Below are 20,598 nucleotides of genomic sequence, written 5' to 3'. Positions count from 1 at the left end.
ATGTTACAATATGGCAGGTTTTCATTTTCTTATTTCAATTAATAAGCTACAGCCTTCTTAAATTCCTTCTAACAAACCTCCAAATCAAGAGGAACCATCAGAGTAAAAATAAAGTACAACAGATTACAGGAAAAAAAAAAAAAAAGAATTAAAAATACATTCAAGTGAAATTATTCAAAGTTGTTTTCTTACTGTGGATCAGAATAACATACCCTCACTAACTCTATTCATCATAGGTGAACTCCTAGACATTGGACTCTGATAGTTCACAGGTGTTCTCCGTGCATTGGTATCATCATAAATCCCAGGGCTCAGTTGTGATTTAGGAGTTTCATGAAGAGTTGACCTGAGAACAGAGGGACCAGAGCTGACTACTGACGTGTGACGGGAACGTACTGCATCCCCGGTCTTCACATCTTCGTATTTTCCTCGCTCCACCACCTTCACATTTTCTGGCACCATTTCCAGCTGAGGCATTCCACGGGGTAGCTTGCTTGGTCCAGTGATTAATGATTTTACATTGTGTTTGATGGCAGACTGGCCAGAATTGCTTTCATATTTTATGGGTGTACCCTGAGAAGGAAAGAAGGATCACGTAAGGTTATCCTGCTAAAAAAATGAAAGAAACATTTAAAAAAAAAATAAAAAAAAATCACATGGCTGATTGCTGCTGTCACAGCACAGAACACAATTGGATTTTAGCCACTGTTACTTGTCAGTTACATCAGACTTGCTAACAAGTGTGCTCCCTGCAGGTCAAGTGTCAAGATTTCTCTACTACACAGATTCTTTAAGCTTCATACAATAGCAGCTTTCTTGGAAAAGAAAACAAACAGAACACCTATACGTTTGTCCTTACTCAAATATCTGGAACTGAATCACAGCTGACTGTGTAAGCAAACATAAGATTCTATTAGTGCTTTCTATATTTACCTGAGATATGGAGCCTTCTATGATTGGCCTGGCTGTCTGCACGATTTCAGGAGTCTTGCGACTCTCCTGGCTTAACAGGTCCTGTCTTGGGATCTCATGGATGGAACGGCCCATTTCTTTGATGGTAGTGACTCCATCATATGGCTTCCCTTTAGTGATGGCTCCTTCGAATGCCCTTATGGGAGGTGACTCCCTCTTAATCTGTTTAGGATATTTCAAGCCTTCCTCGAAACTTTCAGATGTTGCTCTCGGTGTGCCTTTTATAGAAAGAAAGTCACATCAACTGTGTTAATTATCACTACAACTCCTTTCTCATAAGCAAAGTAACTAACTATTAGAATTCTGATTGGCTGAGTCTACAATAACACATCACAAGACTAAAACTATGTCACAAAAGTAACAATGAACAAACTTTCAAGTTACTCAAAGTGTCCCAGGTTATTTCAGATGCTGAAATAAAAGCAGCACCTCACATCCTCAGAGGTCTGAGGGAATTATTATTGTCCATTAAGAAAAAAAAAAGCAAATAGGAAAAAGTGCTAAATACTGACAATTTGTACTAAAAATATGTTTGTTTAAAAAAAATAATCAATACTTATATATTAGCTTCACATATGGTATATAAGAAAGTGTGCCTAATATAACGAGCTCTACCCTTAGCACAGCTACCATTCTTAATAACGGATTTCTGGGAATGTAAATAATGCCTGCCTTCCAAACTAGCAAAACTTTACCTTGCATTATAGAGCCAGACAACACTGTTCTTTCTTTAAGTTCAGCATGTGGGCTACCCCTAGGCAGTGCACGGCATATTAAACCTGAAATTAAAATGAACATAGTTTAGAGAATTAAATAACAAGTGTTCAAAAATACCCTCCTCCTTCTTACATAATTACAGATATTATCTGTAGAGCCCAGAGCTTTGCCTCATTATGCTAGAACGATTCTGCACGAACATGTTAAAAGACCATCTTGCCCTATGAAGTTCTTTGGTTCAAGTATTCATGCTATTACACCACTGCAAGTTTTAACATATTTCAAATCAGAAGGTTATTTTACAATTAAGCTTAACTCTTGTTATAAAAACTTTTCTTAACACTTCCCTTTATTTTCCAGAAGACAAACCAAGTGCATGAGAAACTAAAGGGCATCACTGAATTTTTACACATCGTTTAGAAACCTCTTATTCATTGTTCAATCTGATGAAAACGAACCAGAATGTTCTTCAAGGGCTATTCAAAGATGGGACAAAATGCATCGCAGGGGTAAGATTCCAGAGTTCAGGTAAGAAACATTTTCTTGATATTTTGTATTTTACAAGACGACCATGAATGTTACATAATGGTCTGCCTTGATCTTCACAAACATAACCTGATTACAATTTGTTAAATCAAAATAACGGTAGGGATGCCCAGAAACAGAATACAGCAGCTGTATAAATCTGCTTGGCATAATCTAGGGCATCTAGTGAAGGAATGCAAAAGGTCATAACAACAAGTTATGCTACTATGCCCACAGCTGAGAAGTAATATTGAATTGAGGAGCTGTTCATCCATGCAGTCAATGCTAGTATGACTCAGTACTATTTGAACTTTGCAACAATTCATTAGAATTGTGAAGTCAGTTACCTCTCTCAGAAAACCTGACACCTGTAAGTGCCAGCTGAATCACCTGCAGTTATGGGGACCATTCACCAGCAAAAGAAATAGGAAATCTCTAGTGCATTAATAACTAAAGCATGCTTTTATTGTAGTGGTTATTATACGGATTTAGTTAATGTCTTAAGATGTAAACATAATTCCTCTTCTGATTTGCCCCGTAAGACAATTCTAGGTTATCTTACATCAACACAGAAGACCTGAATAAAATACAACACAACTCAGAACAAGCTGCTTCTACCTTCCAGTGGTGCAGATACTGGAGATTCCCGCAGTGACATTCCTTGTTTTATATTTCCTTCCATTGTATCATAACTTCTTTTTAAACTAATTTCATGGGTGGTTCTTGGGCTCCTTGTTCCTTCACGAACATTTTTAATAGCTGGCAACATTTACAGAAGTGTGGTTAGAAAAAGCAGAAAATAAAAAGTCATGAGCATTACATTAAATGAGACCAGAGGACATTAATACTTTATTAACAACTTTGATGTAATACTGAAACATTAATTTTCAAGCTTAATGATCTTTCATGGTTTGTTAAATAAAGTACTCCCAGTTACCTGTGTTTCAGTACTTCAAATGAAGCATGAAGTTTAAAAAAAAACAACAAAAAAAAAACCCAAACCTGTGTCCTTCATTTTAATATAGAGTATTTTAAACTTAGTTGTCTCAAAAATATTTCAGGACATAATAAAAATAAGCAGCACAGCAATTGAAGTAACTATATTTTATCTAAGTATACAGGATACTTATCAGAACACAGACAATTTCTGGATCATTTTAGTCTTTATACCCACAAAAACACACAGGTAGGTCAGTGCTTCTTCCAGGAGGCACCGCAGCGACTGAGGTTTATATCTATACATCTGGAAGCACACAGACTTCAACAGCACAACAAATACTTACCATCATAGGATAAAATATGCCCACTTTTGCCTTCATAAATAACATGGCCTTTGGCTGAAGCTTCCTCTCTGCACTTTTCTGGGCTGCTGTCTTCTGTAGCTAGCCGGGTAATAGTCCCCTTCAATAATGCATCAGCTGCTATGCCAGACTGGGACAGAGCTGGTGTACCCTGCATTTAAACCAATCAAATATAATTCAGACTATGTGCATTTATACAAGAAAATAGGCAGCCATGAAGGAAAGTGTTTTATTTTCAAGATCTAGAACACCAACCACAAAAACAAGCAGCATCGCTTAAAATTCTGCCTATATTATCAGAAATTTAACCTAAATATTAATAAGATTATTTGTAAGCAATTCTCACCATTATAAAAAAGCACATAAAGCAGAATAGGGAGTACAATATTACGGAAGTATTTAATGACCTAGAACATTTAAACTATAGTACCACCTGGGGGAAAGACAGCATACTCTACATGCTTCCTGGAGCCATTAAGATGTATCTCTATCTACAGTAATGAAATCTACCCTTTTGAGAATAGAATTGTTCCTAATGCTGCCTGTAACTAAGAGAGATCCCAAATCAGCATTTAAAACAGCTTAAATATCCCTTGTGCAAGACATGCTACAACTGATTTTAATACTCAAACTCAGGGATGATGCTGTTTTTCACAGAAGACGCTAATGATGTAGGTTGGATGATACTAAGAAGCCCTCATGTATACTAAAGGCTCCAGCAATTTATTTGACAAGTTAACAATCACAATGATAACTTAAATACACTGTCATGCTACAGCCTTCTGAGTAAGAGGAAAATACCTGAGTTATGGAGCCTCTCAAAGAAGGAATGGTCTCAACAGAAACTTTATTGGTTGGAGTTCCTCGTGTAATACTTCCCTCCTGTATGGTTGCAGTACCTGATTTTAAATAAATATATATATAGATAAATAAGCCTCAGAAAAGAGGGAACATATTAATGTTTAAAAATAAGACTTGAGAAGCTTAGGCTCAAATTTTCTGTTCTACCGGGCTCTTACAAAATTTCTTTCTTAAACTGTATGATTGATATTACCTCGAACAACACCTTCATGCTGTGCCCTGACCAGAAGTCCCTCAGGCTGGGAATTCTGACTTCTGGGAGAAAATTCTTCTTGTTTGATATAGGGCAGAGAAGCTATTGAAAAGAAAAAATATAAGGGTTTTTTTTTTTCTTTTTTCTGATTTTCTCCCCCCAGTCATTTAGTTACAAATCACTAAACAAGCCACACAAAACATATGTCACCTTCTCTTTTCTTACCAGATTTGACTGACTCCTGCTGCCTTGGCAGTCCAAGTGATATGGAACCCACTGATGGTTTCGCAGTTTCTTGTGTATAGGAAGCTTGACTGTGAGATGTTAAGTAAGTTCCAGGTGTTCCCTGAAACAATACATTATGTTTATTGTTGTTTCTGGAAAAAAGATTCACTTCTGTGTTTGAAGGAGACTGCTAAAACTACTATGATCCTAAAATGCTACAGAGCATTACTGCAAAATAAGCATAGAACTATAGAAGTCCAGAGCAGATATGCAGTTCACCTGAACGGTGCATCCTCAACTATGCTAATGAGCATAAACAACTGAAGCATGTTTTATTTTATAAGACACCTCCTGGATTTTTAGAGATAACACGTATAGTTCTTTAAATGTTAATGCTGTGAACATGTAACTGAATACAAGATCTTGAAGGTTGGCAAAAGGGAAGAAGTGTTACAAGCACAGACTTGCAATGAATAATTCTCTTACTTGTGAGATTGAGCCTCCCATAATGAAAGAAGGTTTTTCTGATGGCACACTTGTTTTGGAGGATGGAATGAGTGGTGGTGGTGGTCTGGTAGGTCTGGTTGTAGGAAGGCGGACTCCTTCAGGGATATTGGTTATTACTTGGTGAGGAGCTGGCTGGAGAACTTAGGGAAAAGTTGTACATTAAACATGACAGTCTGTTTCAGCTCTATTAATCAGCACAGAGACAAGAATAGAAATTGTATAGCTCATCTGAAATTTCCAGTAAGAACAGCCCTGCAATACCCAAAAGCTATCATGCTGTATATCCAGCTCTGTAACTCACTATGTCCAAATATATGTTATGCTTTAAAAATCAAATGGGTAATACCTAACCTTGCAATTGCATTCAAAAAAGGCAGAAGCTGCCCACTAGAATCACAAACTCTTAAAAATGAATTTTTAAAGCTAACAATCCAGGCTACATTCGTGTTTTTCTTGTTTTCCTCTCTTCAGATGAAGTATTCTATTTAAAGAATAAGAACAACTGAGCAGAGTTTAATTTAGGCTTCTGTCAGCTCTACCTGAATATGACAGTATTTGTATCAAGCTGAAAAAACTCTTGATGACTTTGTCCCTATGCTGTTCTAACACTTTTCAGATCATCCTAATTGTTTAGTAAAATACATGTTAGCTAATAAAACAAAAACCAGGACAAACAAAACTAAAACCTCACTGGAGACAGAAAAATACAGAACACCTATCTACATACACACAAACAAACCCTTTCTTCTGTTAGTTCACAAATCGTTTAGAGAATAATTTGATACTGCAGAAAGTAAAAAAAGTCCAGCTTCCAAAGACCAGACATTGCTGATACTAAACCAAACATTTACCTGGTGGGACGCTATAGCGAGCTGCATTCATATCAGGCTGAGGAGAGGCTTTATTGACTTCTCTTGGAGATAGCCTGTATGGTGATGCTGACCTTGTTGCTGTAGTTTGCACTTGTGCTTCCTGTTCTATTGCTCGCTTGACCTCAGCGTAGGGCATATAGGCCACTGGTTTTCCTATTGGGGTTAAAAACAGAAAAGAATCCTAAGATTAGAAATTGGAGCCAAAAGGTCCAGTAAGCAACACAATTTTAACAAAGGGCCTATTACAACAGTCAGGCTGTACTCAGCAGGTATAGATGTTTGAGTGCAAAGATGTAATTTGACTAAAAAGGAAACAACTGCTTTCAAAACATCACTTGGCTCTGAAATAACAGAAAAATTCCAAAGTTGGGCATATAGGCTCTTTCTGAATGAAAGGGATAAACAGTTCTACATTTTGAGGCACAAGGATAGCAATTCCCATGTCAGTTTCCTGGCTTACAACAAGTAAGCAGCAACCTGAAGCAGAAGAGGAGTGTATTTAGCACTGCTATCTTTCAGGTAATCCAGATTCGTGCATTTATTTTGAAATCAATGTACACATATACATACATAAATTCAACCTAGAATACTATCCTTGGCAAAGACTGCTGGCTCTTTTTAATTAAGTTACACACTGGTATCAGGCTGCTTTCCAAAATAATTAGAAAACTGGATTAAAGGTACAACTTTAATTTATTATGTTCTTAGGTCTGTACCTTTATGTCCAAAATTTTGAAGAACTCTCATACTTTGTGGAAAAAAAACCACAACAGTACTTGGTCCCTTTAAGTCTCTTAATTGTCATAGTTTCAGCAACAGGTCCTTTAGTCTGACTGAAAAATCTTAAGATTTTTAGACACTGTGCGCTCCCTCCTACATACAAGAGTGGAAGGACAAACTCACATGCAGAATGTATCTTAGAAGTAGCTACTCTAATGATCTGATGACCAGTCAGCCTCTTTAATTTGCAGATGAAAACGTCCAGGCTTGTAGAACCCATTTCCATTAACCACATTACCTTCCCCGTCACTACTTCAGTAATACTCTTGACTTTTGTGGGCAGACTTAATGCTAGAACTTTCCCACAGCTTATAACGTAGTACTGCCAATGCCAAGATTTATTCAGGTAATATTTTAGCTAAATGGTACTTCTGAGCAAACCCTGACTTCCCACCTAAAGAAGCAAACTCCCAAACCCACAACCTTATATCCACCTTCTCAGTGCACAAACTCCTTTCTCATTTTAACACAGAAAAAAATAGAAAAAAGAAGGTATGTTTCCTTCTTTTTAGGTAGAAGTAATTAAGATGAAGCATTTTCATAGCATATTTTTAGAACTTATGCATGTTGAATATAAAATACTCAAATTTAAAAGAACACGATAGTCTCTGTTGCTAACACTGTGGAGCCACCAGGCACAATGCACAAGGATATTAAATCAAAGAATGGAGAATTAAACATTGACGAGGGTATCTCTAACATTGTAGTGTTCACACACTGGCGCCTTACTGGTTTTATTTCTCTGTTACAGTGTATTTTCTGGACCATTTCCTCCTCCAGTAAAGAATGTTGGGTATTTAGAGGTAACAGCTACAGGGCAGAACTGGGGCTCCCATCTCACCCCAACGGAGCCAGTTTTGCCTTATTCAATGAGGCTGTGAGGAAGTTCCCTAACCTCCCTAACCCTAACTGCAGCAGGATCTGTTATAATAGACTAGTTCCTTCAATCAAATGCCTTAAGAAAGCAGGATTTAATCAACAGTACATTCAATTTCCCTTCTTAAATGAGGCAGAGAGGTGAACGCGTGATATACAGCAGTACAGAGTTACTAAACCACCTACCTTCCCACTCAACATTAGGGCTTTTGGAAGTGCCACATGGGCTTACGGAGCTTCGATACTCCATGTCCAGCTGTTCTTGCCTCTGGCGCTGCTCCTCCAGCAGTGCTGACTCGTGCATTGCTTTAATGTGCCGCTGATAGAGTGCATAACCACTCACCGGTGTTCCAACAGGAACAGTACAGGGACTGCAAGAAACCTACAAAGAGGGGAAGATGCTCACAATGGGCAAATTAATACTAAGTATTTTCTGAAATATCTTGTTCAACCGCCCCATTGCAGCAGGGGTATAGTCTATGTATGAGCACTTCAAATGGTGTACTCCTCTTTTTAGGCCAATACTTCTCTACTTGTTTCTATTTAATTTAATTCACTCTTGAAAAGTAACATGATAAGAAAGTAAACAATATATTTCTTTGCTTGTTTCAGAGCTATTTGCTGCTTTAGCAAGGGGGGGTTGGACTCGATGATCTCTAAGGTCCCTTCCAACACGCATGAGACTGTGATACTGTGAAACTAGTTATCAGGAAAACAAATTTTCTATCAATCACTTAAAATAACTCATACCATAGGTGGTATGACAGCTGCTCGGTGATGAAGCTGTTGTAGGTCCATCTGCCCTTGCTTTATTGTAGGTGACACCAGTATTGATCCAGCTGGGTTTAACAATGAGGGCTTTGACTCCCTGAAGATACTGGAAAAAGAGAGAGAGGGAAGGGAAAAAGTATCACCAAAAAGACCAAGATTCAACATGCTGGACAGCACTGAATAAATAAAATAAAGACTATTTTGTTTGTCCCAAAGCTCATCAGGTAGAATAAGCAAGAGATGTTTCTATGCTGTAAGATTCACAGAAATAACAAAAGTGTTCAGAATCTTCAGAACTACATATTTATGTATGCAGTTTCCATATGTCAAGAATGCAGCCTTCTTTATAAAGCCTTGAAAAAAGAAATAGATGGGAAACACAAGATCTATACATAAACAGTAGCACATAACAGTATTTCCACCCAGAGACCTAATACACTTGTGAAGTGGAGAGATATCTGAAGAGGCAGAGAACAGAAACACCATCAACTGCACTCTTCAAAACAGCACATGCAGCACAATGACACTGGATCCTTTTGACATTTAGCAGCTATCCTTGGTACTGCGTGTATATTAAGACTGCTGGCATGGAGGAGGCACTGGCTCTGAAGCAACTCTATGGTTACAGGGGAATCTCACCAACAGAACACACAGGGATGGATGAGGAGCAGACCAAGCACTTATGGGTCAGGATTAAGGAAAGCAGAGACAGGTGACATTACAGTGGGAGTCTGCTACAGGCCACCTGATCTGAAAGACCAATTGCATAAGGCTCTCTTTAAGTGGAGCAGTCTCATATCCACAAGCCCTGGTCCTTACTGGTGACTTTAACCACTCCAATATATGTTCAGGGGACAATACAAGAGGGTATATGCAATCCAGGATGTTCCTGGAAGACACTGATGTTAACTTCCCTTTTCAAGTGATAGAGAAGCCAACAAGGAGAGGTGCACTCCATACCGTGTTCTCACCAACACGGAGGGGCTGGTGGGAAATGCAAAGCTCAGGGACAACCTTGGCTGCAGTGACCATGAAGTGATGTTCAAGATTCTTAGGACAATAAGGAGGGCGCATGAAAAGTTCACTACCCTGGGTTTCAGGGGAGAAGACTTTGGCCTCTTCAGGGACCTGCTTAGCGTAGTAACATGGAATAAAGCCTTGGAGGTAAGAAGGGCCCAAAAAAGCTGGACAGCATTCAAGAATCACTTCCTTCAAGCTCAGGAGTGATGCATTCCAACAAAGAATTTGGGTAAAATTAACAGGAAGTTTGCATGGTTGAACAAAGAGCTGAAAAATGTCACTCCTTATGACAGTTCTTAACCACTGCTAAGTAAAACCATATTTCAAACAGCTTTTTAAATATGGAAGTTTTTGAATACTAAACAATCACACTCACTCTTGTCTGTCAGGCTCTCCATCAACTTCCTCATCAGCACTACAGGTGGCACTTGAATCATTATCTGAATGGGATTCTTGTCTTGCTGAATTAACCTGCTGTGACAGACTATAGTCCATTTCTTCAGGTTCTGACTTCTCCTTGGGTTTCTCCATTTCTCTCTCTTTGGTATCACTCTCTATTTTCACTTGAATATTTTCTGGTAGCCTCATTTCAGTCTCTACAGGTTCAACTTTGGTATGCACTGGAAGATTAAGCACAGGCTTAGCTTCAACTGAATGGCTTCTACTGTCAACCTCCATAGGTTCTTCTGCTTCATTATTTATTTCTTCCTTAACCTGCGGCTCAGAGGTCTGACTTTGACTTTCAGCTGTTGATACACTTTGGGTTGTTAAGGAGGGAGATGTGCTGGCTGCAGGTTTAACAGTAGATTCCTGTTCTGCTGCCTCCTCAGTGGCCATTTTTGAAGCAGCACTCTCAGATGGAGTTTCTTCAGTCGGTTTAGCAGTTTCTGCTGGAGTTGGAGATGGAGCACTTTCTGTATCAGAACTATTTTCAGCACCTGAAAAATAAAAAAAAGTTTTAGAATAAAGACTCAACATTAATGAAATCCAACTAAACTTCAGTCAACTGCTGCTTAGTATTTACTATACTAACGAAATATATGTCTGCTATTCCAAAAGACAACAAGATAATTGCCTTAAGAGCTAGCAATATTTTATATATATATATAAATAGCTAGCAATGATTTGCTTCAATTTCCAGGCTGCTCAATACCAAGACTGCTTTTTCCTCTCCACATACAACTAGTGAAGTCAGTTCCAACAGCTGAAAATCAACTGTTTGACATTATGAAATGGAATACAGCTTTCTGATCAATATCTTTTCCTTTCAGTGTATACAGGTGTTACCTTCCCATGAAGTTACCTTCACTGTCTTCTGGATTCTCTTCCTCATTAGATGCTTCTATGTCTTCATCCTCCTGAGCTGACACAGTCGAAGCTACGCTTTCACACTGTGATACATCTCGCTCCTCACGGGGCCTTCGTGAAGACTGATAAATACATGGCATTTATATTACACTGAAAATTTAAAAGTATTCTTTCTTTCTAGATGCAGTCTTATTTTTTAGCCTCAGGTTGAAACAAAAGGCACAGAATCTCTTTAGTACAGACTCATCTACAAGGACAAACTCTTTCAACCTCTGTACTGCTTTTGCTTCTCCTGACCAAAACTAAGTTTGGGAACAAACCAATGTCTCCATACTTAATTATTTAGGGGGAAAAAAGGAACTACTGCAGCAAACAGAAAAACTGATGGTCTTCACTTCAGTGGAGAGAAGACTAGGACTTAGTCTTAGGACACTACAACTTCCATTTTAGATGGCACAAAACTTTCAGCTCATGGTCTTCTATTAATTCTTTTGCTCTGTTCTGTAAGGTTAGTGCTTACTGTGCACTGCGGCATTATTTCAAGGTAACTTTTCCACAGACATATCCTGAACTTTATCTATAGTTGCTGGTGTGCAAATAAAAGCACTAAGGAACTCTTCAAGCTTGAGCATCCCACCCAACAAACAATTTTGTATCTCATTTTAAAGCATTAAGTGTCTACCATCATAGGTCAGTGAGCATCAGTCGCCTTCTCTAGCCTTACACCACAACACAAAAACAAGCAGTAATGGAAACAAGTGGTGACTGCAAAATAGTTTTAGTGAAATGCAGTGAATTACTTCAGAGATACTAAGCTTTTCTCTGCAAAATATGCAGTGTCCACTGTATTTACCTTCTGTTTGTGCTGTTGAAGGAGACTATCCAGATTATGCCTCCTTTTATAGTTGAAGTAGAAGTTTTTACACTGAGCTTCACTTTTCGTCCCAACCATTTTGGCAATTGCTGCCCAGTTGCGTCCATGTTCCACAAGGCCTGTTCAAACAGAAAGAAACAGGCATTTGCTATAATAAGTAATTCAGAGATCCAAACCCTCATAAATGGAGCAACACAACCAGTGGGAAAGGAAGGTATTAAAGGATTCCTGCCCTTACACATTGTCACAGTGAGAATCCTTATGTGACCATAAATCATGGGGATAAAAAAACAAACACCTGTCCATCAAAATGTCTGCTAATGAAGCCTTCAGATTTAACTCTGCTGTTGCCAGTACATAATACAAAAACATTGATTTCATGGGTAATATTTACAGATGACATTATCTGCCAAATAAATAGACAACTTCCAAAATACACCAACTTTTCTGTCAAAGGAAAGGAATTTTTCTAAGTTGTAAACACAAAAACACAGCAAATTTCAAATTTACTGTAGTGCTGCACAGAATTGCAGCACTTGTAGAATTCAGAAGTAAATCTGCAATAATTCAGTAAATACTGCAATCAGAACTAAATCGTTTTGTTTTTTAAACAAAGTTTACCTTTTTTAGCAACTTCCATTTCTTCTTCTGTCCAGCGGGATGTCTCCACAGGCTCCGTAGAAGCTGAAAGAGCAAATGACAACTGATCAGAAAAAAAAGAACAAGAGTTACTTGCATACATCCTATTATCTATTACACTAATGCTTATTCAAGTCACACGGGAAAGCTGCTCCTGTCAGTGGGAAATATTCTTCATTAAACCAAGACAGAAACATACACTCCCAGCAAAACCCTTTTCCCTCCCTGTGATCCGTTTTTTTCTATTTACCCACCAGGTTTCCACAAGTTCAGATGTTATTACAGTAATATAAACATGTTACATCTTTTAAAAGATCACAAAAGAACTTCCTGCACTCTTGCTGCCCACGTGATTATCTAAGTTTTCAGCACATCAATTACTGCAGTGGCTGAACAACAACAACAAAAAAGCAACAAACGTTCTCAGTTATAATTTAACCGTGACCTCATAAACCAAGTATATAATAAACTCAGGGTAAAACAAATCAGCAGTATCTTGTTGTTTTAATATGCTTCACAACTGGAGGGAAGCACAATACTGCAGCTTCTTTAAAAGGTGTTCTCCACATTTCTCACAATCCAAGAAGCTATAGAATGGTTCCATCTTATTTCACTGATTACTATGGAATGAACTGAAATATCTGTTTAGCAATTAGCAGTTATCAAACCTACTATTCTTATACTGATAAAGTTTTCTACTTGAGAAAGAGAAAAATAAAAGAACAGAAAAAATAAAAACAAGGAGGAAACTAACTATGACTCATGGCAAAATATTTTTCATTCACTTCTCCTGATTTGACAACATTCTGCTTAAGTTTTTCAATGGCATTAAGTGGCAACATCCTCCATTTCCTTTTCATAAAATCTGCCATTAAATACAGCATGCAATGTGGACTCTCCAACAGCTTCCATTAACGATACAAGTAAGATGTTACGAGAGGATCTGACCTGCCACAAGGCATCCTGTTTGCCAGTATTTCTGCACCACCACAAATTATGTCAGAAATGCAGTCAGTTCTCTTTTCTAACATGCCACTGGAGTAACATTTCTATTTCAAAGAATTCTCTTGCCATCTAATGCAGAAATGATAACAACTTGCTGGGATCTATTTCAGACTATGAAACTTCCCAACATACTCAAATAACAAGTCTGCTTATTTAACAATAAGTTCTATGAACTATAGCCTCTAAGTCAATCTCTGCCAAAGACATTTGGATCTGCATGGATCCATCAATAAGCCTGAAAAACAGAAAAAGTAGTTAACACAAAAGCTTAATTGGCTCCTACCATACATGGTTTTAAGAGTCATCTGAGTACAGCTAAGACATTCAGTTGCATTTATGAAATTTAACAGTATCAAACAGACATAAAACTATAAGCAGGCTTAAGAGTAAAGATGTAATACTAAACAAACCAGTCCCAAAATGTACTCCACGTATAGAACACACAGAGATGAGCATGACCACAGATGGGTCCCCAGGTGTCCTATCAATGCTACTCACAAGGTTCTGGCGGGGGTGGAAGAGGCGGTGGTGGCTCTTCAGTGGCTGCAGCTGCAGCAGCACTTGCTTGTGCAGCTTCATTTGTCATTGATCTGGTGATTCTGCCCTTACGACGACCTTGACTATTTGCAGTTTTTCGGCCCCTAGGAGTGGCCTGCTCCCTTTCCTCCGTTTCCTCTGTGGCAACCTCAGTTTTGTCCTTTTCTTTGGTATTCTCCCTGAGAATAGTTTAAAAATAATAATAATACATATAAATAAAGTTATTATTTACACTTATTCAGGTTGCCATTATGAACAGTCTGATCAGATCAGTTCATTTTTCTGAACTATCTTGTTTGATGCATGAGAACTAAATAGGAGCAAGGTGTCACTGCTGGACTGATGGCAATTCTGTTCTCTATTAAAAAGAAGCTACATAAAAGCTACTGCAATCTAGATTAAGTACGTTTTCTGTACATAGACTTACTTAGATTCCTCCTTCTCATCCTTTTCCTCCTCATCTTTCTTTTCCTCATCTTTTTTGTCTGCTTTTTCTGCTTTATCCTCTTCTACCTTTTCTTCTACTTTTTCCTCTTGAGAAGGACGAGCAATTTGTTGCTGAAATACAACAGAATTTACATGTTTTAATCAACAACTGATACACAGAGGAAGAGAAGCTCAGAGAAGCACAAATGCTGATGTTACCCTACCTGCAAATTATATTTTAAGCTATAATCACCACACATCTGTCCATATAACAGTAAAAGTGGGTCAGGAATTTAGTTCGGTTCTAGTGAGTTTATGTTGTGTAGAAGGGAAAATACAGTCCAGATTATTATCTTTTTTAATGCTACCCCTGTATCGAAATTATTGCTCTGCAAGCACTTAAGAACTGACAAAAGACAAAAGGTAATTACCATTACCCATTATTGTTCTACAGAGAACAGCACAAAATACTGTTTACGTATAAAGGGACACTCACTCGTTCAGAGTGAATCCAGATGACTGCTACATGGGAAAATCTCATTTTAGAAAGCACGTAAATTTGATTTAAACTTTCCAGAAGAAATAATCTAGTTCAGGACAGGAATTAATGGAAGAAACATCTGTTACTTCATATGATCACATGGAATTTTACCACTGCTAGAAAGTAAAAATTTCATTTTTAAAAAGTCTCAGAATTGTGATGAGAATCCATGGCATTGGTTTTGCTGTTACCTTGCTTTGCTGAACACTTCCCTTCAGACCCTTTTTAAACCACTGACTGCTATCCAGGTAAAATGCTGTTCAGTTCAGCAGCACTCAACTTTGCTACACAGGCCACAAGTCTTGTTAAGCATGACGAGGAGCCTAAATATTGTTTTTGCCACCCACAGTGCTCAACCTGCACATGACAAACACATCTTATGCTTTTCAAGCAAGTCATGAATGCAAAAATTCATCAGTGTTGGAAATTCCTTCTTCTCCAGATTAAAGCATCAAGCAGCAGTTGGCTGCCATGAAATTAATCACGTAACCCACTCCCAAAATTCACAGAATTCCTACATGCAATCAATGGCAAGTGAGTGATTTCTCCTGATGGGCCTCAAAAGCCAGCAAGTCCACAGGGAGTACGGAGAGCTTAACACCGCATCCAGATATTCATGATGAACCTTCATTGAAACAAGGTGATCCTCCAAGTGCCACAAGAAAATCCAAGCCTGCTTTATTAGGCACGATACGTCAAAACTGGGAAAATAACCAGCTTCAGACTGCAGACGAGTTGGAGCAGGAACAGCTCCAGCCAAAGGTGAGGAGGGGAGAGGGAAGAATAAAAAAGAAAACAGAGTTTCTCTTCCTCCTCTCTGAAAACAAGTGTTTTCATAACGTAACTTAAATAAATGATTACAGCTTAAATGCTTTTGTAAGAAAATGTAATATATACACAAAGAGTGGGAGTTAAGAAATAGCCACACAGAGGGAACCATCAGCTGGAATTTACACTGAAGGAGCTTGAATGGGTTAAACAGACCACCTCGGCCAGAGTCACTGATGCCAAAGAACCACTGCACCGAGGTGGCTTTCCACTCACATTTGGGTTATGCAGAACAGAGCCGGTCCTTGTTGGGTGTTACACTCTGCAGATCAACTTCAAAAAGCCAAGTACACATAGTATTTATATACAGCTAATTTTATATGGGGCTACTTTTCACATAAATGCCAAACACTCTCTTGGAAATCCATAGAAAGTCAAGGACGGGGATCTAGAAGATGCTGATTTAGAACCAGCCATTCAGTAATTGATAGCCCACTGAAAAATTCCTCAAAATAAGCTTTTTTACTGAAGAACCTTCTTGTAAGCATAGCAGCAGGTGTCACTGTTCCATTAGCAAAGCTGAGGCTGGAAGTAGTCAAGAAAAGGGTTTGTTTTTGACATTTTAATAGCGAGAACTGGAGCAGAAACCCCGAACACTAACCATTATTATCCTGCAAATTAGAAGCACTTAAGATACTAGTGTTACTTGGTGACCCAAAACATTCCTTCACAAAAATGTCAAGAGACAGGTACTAAGGTAATAATTTCCACTGCCCTACACAGAGCAGCCTTGAAAACAAGAAGTTAAAATCTGCATTTTCAGAAGAAAAATTGTATTTTATAATTAATCTAATCATAAAACAGTTGCTGAAAACCCTCAGCTCTTTTTGCCATTTGGTTAATATCGTAATTTTTTTTAACATGCATAATTGATAGGTCAAGGGCAGGTTAAACACAAACCTTCAAACAGCTGAAGCCTCAAGTCAGCGACGTACCTGCACATTCATCTGTTGATTAAAACTTTTACTATCCAGAGAAGGGGACGGGCTTTAGTTCAGGGTAAGATTCAAAAGGACAAAACCCCCAACAGCACCGACATCACACGGCTCCTGAGCAGCAGCTGCCTGACCCAGCAACATGTTTATTCCAGGAAATTGTGTCATTCTGCCACTTAAGCTGCCCGCAGAAGAGTTGCCCATCTCACATACAACCTTCTAATCTCGCTGGGGTCACGCGAGGCGATCCCATCAGCTCGGCATGATTGGCGGCCGCAGGAGCACAGTGAATTTCTGTCTAGTCAGGTCACCGGGCTGGGCCACCTGCTGCAAACCACAGCCTGCAGACACTGCTGAGCAGGCAGCCTTAGAATCACAGCCCGGCTGCTGCTTTGCTGCTGAATGTCAGTGAGAAGCTTTACTCAGATCCTCCTTTCAACGAGCTATTTAAGGAATTAGCAGTAATGAAACCAGTGCAAAAACACTGACTTCTCTGCTCCAATTCCCAACTTGCAAAACAACAACCCTACTAACCACCTGTACCTGGAATGCAACTCCCAAACAGCCAAAAGCGTAGTCAGGGTTCGCTCTTACAGCCATGCTTCCTTTGAATACTATGTTAAAAGATCTGCACTTTGTTTAATAATTCACATTTGGTTTAAGGCACACCATCTCCTTGCCTCTGTGAGCATTCTGGGACAGTTCATGCAGTATTTGATAACAAGATCCTTCTAAGCCTATTCAAGGACAACTGTATAACAGAATCCAATAATCTTTACTTCTCTTGACTTTATGTGCCTTAACCTAACAGTGAGCTTCCGTAAGTATAAGCCTCCACTGAAATTTGAGTCAAGCTGTACTCACTGAAGTTCTCATAGCAATTCCAACATTGTTACCATGATTAATATATTCTCCACTGCAACATTCTGTTTACTTGCCTTCTACGTGATAAAAATACATGAACTCTCAAGAGTTTAAGCCGAAGCACCTGCTATTGGCATAAGCATATCTTGGAGCACATCATAAATCTTCACACCTTGGGTTTGCCAATCAGCAAGGAAGTTTCAGGTTGCCACTCAGAGATAGGATCAGCTTCAAACAAAGCTGGAGTGAGGGAGGGACAGGGGGAATTAATTACATTCTGCAGCCGTAAGGTAAGAGTTCTGGCAAGCAAGGCACTTCAACACTCTCAAGTCCTCTTTAACTAGTTTACATAGATGTCACTAATCAATCATCAATAAAATTAAGAGCTGGAAATATGATTCCTTACTTCAGTGTTACTAAACACTAACTGTAACACTCCTGAGTTTAAGCTTCAAGAAACAGTAAAATGCCCACATTTGGCATGTTTAGAGTATGTCCTAGTCTTTACATGTATGCTACAGCAGTCATCAGATCGGTAAAGTCTGACACTTATCCATGTCCTTACCACAGAGCACATCTTAAGTCTGTGCAGCAGCTGTCCATTGATCTGCTGTTGTGTTTTGTGGAGCAACAACTAGCAACTAAGATCCACACGTGTCAAAACTCTAAGAGCGAGTAATCTGAGTCCAAGAACCAACTTCAACAGCTCCTGTGCTCATCTATGTACTGTGACTTACATATAGGTGGTATTCACAGGAGAAGTCACAAAGCCAGGCAAGAGCACCTTCATTTTCCTTTTAGCTAATTTCACAAATCTGTGCACTTTTGTACCAGACTGTAATTCAAACCTTCCTAGTTTATACATGTTATTTGAGGAAAGAGATTTATAGATGGAGAAACCTGTTCAAATTTTGAGTTCTACCAGTTTTGATGTTCTAAAATGCAGCAAAGGAATTTAAACACAGTTACGATTTTCTGAATACTTCAAAACTTAAAGTTCTGCTGTGATACAGATGGAGCCAGCTATGTCTCCTCCTTCTTGTTATAGCTGCAAGAGAACAGCTTATGGCAAAGATATCACTCAATATACGTGTACTTACTAACACCATGCCAAACTCATACTGAACTCTAAAACAGAGCCATTTATAACAGCAGTGTTATCTGTATTTACTTCTTACAGCAAATTTTGGACAAGTCTCATTTATTTTCACCTTCTTTGTATTTGCCATACAATCGTAACTAATTTTTTTTTTGCCTTCACTAGTCACACAACAATACATTTTTCTTATTATTAGGCCAAAGAAGTCTAATGTAAGTTCTGGTAAAATACAGAATGTATTTCATTTATTTCCAACCACTGCCATTGTCAGAGCTTCTACCTGGGCTAACTGCCAAGTCCTCTACATAATGAAATTATTTTCTCCCATCAATCCGTAATTTGTGGGGGTACAGAGAAATGAGTCCTTGTTGGCACAGCCTCTTCTGTCAGAGTATCAAACAATAAGTTAAAAGGCTTAAGTGCAACAGCATCATAGAAGTACAAAGCATTGTTTTTAGCCAACAAGATCAATTTGTCAGCTGAAGTTGCATTACGCTTACTGGGACTTGCACAAAACTTATTATTAGATAAGAGGATATGTACATATATAACCTTCTTTCCTAACCTCATTACTCTGTCATTCTATTTTCAGAATGCTGTTAGATGCAAAAGGAAATCAAAACAGGATGAAAAGGAACACGTACAGTGAATATACAGCACTGCTCCTTTTTCTAAACAAGTCTGAGCATTTTTGTTTTCCTAATATCCACATTAAACCCAGCAGCCTAGCAAATATATATATTTTTCATTATATGCTGCTCTTTCCCCTTGAAAACCCTTCCAAAGGCTTCCAAGACTTCCAAGTGAATTATTCCCGAATCAGTAGAATTTTTAATTTGCATTCATTAAATTTATCTCTTTCTTCTTGCTATTAAGTTCCAGTTTGACTTTGAGCCTGACCACCAAGAAACCAGCACTATTAATTTCTGCTTTTTGACAAACGCCGGCATTACAAAGTGATTATATATTTTCCACTGCAAGTCACATTCAAAACCTTATTTCTGTTGGCTCCACCATGGAATTTAATAATTATGGATTTGACCTCCATGTCTATGGCAGAGTCCTCAAATAAAATGAGTAAAAAAAAGAGAGAGAAATGTGCAGAGGAAGAAGACACTGCACAGAATTAAGAACTAACCAAAAAACCTTTGATGACAGGATTTCTTAATTTTAAAGGGAGGTAAGAATGAACTACTGGAAAAGGAGCTTATTTTTTTCAACCTCATCCCTTCTATATAGGATATCAATATAGCTATAAATATGAAACAATCAAACAATATTTAAGTGAAATATCTATTTTAGATACCTGGTTTCTCCCTCTGCGTTTACCATAATTCCTTCGCACTAGGGCTTTGTAATTCTCATTCTTCTTAGTCAAATAATAGTAGAGCACACAGTCAGGAACATTCTACAATGCAAAGAGAGAAAAAAAGAATATTTTTATAACAGCAAGAAAACCCCCACATTGTTACTACTTAATTTCCTCCAACATGTAAAAACACTCATCCTCCATAGACTACGAGCTACTAGATTTGATAGTTACATCAGTAGAAATGTAAATTTATACACAAATGTAACAAAATAACCATGCATAAAATTACCATGTTTTATAAATACAAGTCTCATATTCATAATACCCCTCAACTATGTCAGCTAGTACAATTTAACGCATACAAGTCAGTTTGCAAATTTGTGAAAGCCTCTATTTATAATAGTAGTCCTAAATAGTCAAGATTCTTATGTCTTAATAAAGCACAATTCTCCATTACTTCTTACATGATCTCTGCAAAGTCAGTTCTAAAGACTAATTCAGCCAGTAGTAGGATTCCACTGACCTGAACTGTGGAGGCAAGTTTCTTAGTTAGCAAGGTGGCACAGCAGATCCCTTAAAGATTTATATCACTAAAGCAGCTTCTCTTTCT

The 20,598-nt window shown here is 38.2% G+C and overlaps 1 protein-coding gene across 7 annotated transcripts in view; it reads right to left on the bottom strand.

The window, feature by feature from the left end:
• NCOR1 (nuclear receptor corepressor 1) overlaps window positions 1-20,598 on the bottom strand; it is a 55,655-nt gene that overhangs the window by 9,801 nt on the left and 25,256 nt on the right. For 6 of the 7 annotated variants that reach the window (XR_014936457.1, XR_014936458.1, XM_015880409.3 and 3 more), the window contains exons 14-32: window positions 19,983-20,084; window positions 14,411-14,541; window positions 13,945-14,162; window positions 12,424-12,486; window positions 11,782-11,921; window positions 10,924-11,050; window positions 9,997-10,558; window positions 8,580-8,706; window positions 8,016-8,211; window positions 6,153-6,326; window positions 5,281-5,441; window positions 4,795-4,915; window positions 4,570-4,671; window positions 4,317-4,414; window positions 3,498-3,666; window positions 2,833-2,973; window positions 1,668-1,751; window positions 934-1,190; window positions 213-573 (exon numbers count right to left, since the gene is read on the bottom strand). Coding sequence is in view for 5 of the 7 variants with exons in the window: in XM_015880409.3 (XP_015735895.2) it covers window positions 213-573; window positions 934-1,190; window positions 1,668-1,751; window positions 2,833-2,973; window positions 3,498-3,666; window positions 4,317-4,414; window positions 4,570-4,671; window positions 4,795-4,915; window positions 5,281-5,441; window positions 6,153-6,326; window positions 8,016-8,211; window positions 8,580-8,706; window positions 9,997-10,558; window positions 10,924-11,050; window positions 11,782-11,921; window positions 12,424-12,486; window positions 13,945-14,162; window positions 14,411-14,541; window positions 19,983-20,084 (3,334 nt within the window). In the remaining 2 variants the exon portion in view is untranslated. Of the gene's footprint in view, window positions 1-212; window positions 574-933; window positions 1,191-1,667; window positions 1,752-2,832; window positions 2,974-3,497; window positions 3,667-4,316; window positions 4,415-4,569; window positions 4,672-4,794; window positions 4,916-5,280; window positions 5,442-6,152; window positions 6,327-8,015; window positions 8,212-8,579; window positions 8,707-9,996; window positions 10,559-10,923; window positions 11,051-11,781; window positions 11,922-12,423; window positions 12,487-13,944; window positions 14,163-14,410; window positions 14,542-16,713; window positions 16,741-19,982; window positions 20,085-20,598 lie in introns of those variants that run through there. The other variant, XM_015880413.3, reaches the window with a different exon arrangement.

Source organism: Coturnix japonica, chromosome 22, assembly GCF_054131305.1.
Source record: "Coturnix japonica strain WE chromosome 22, WE-NBRP24, whole genome shotgun sequence".
Classification (NCBI taxonomy): Eukaryota; Metazoa; Chordata; class Aves; order Galliformes; family Phasianidae; genus Coturnix; species Coturnix japonica.
The sequence above is the reverse complement of the archived record's forward strand: the minus strand, read 5'-3'. Positions and strand labels throughout refer to the sequence as shown.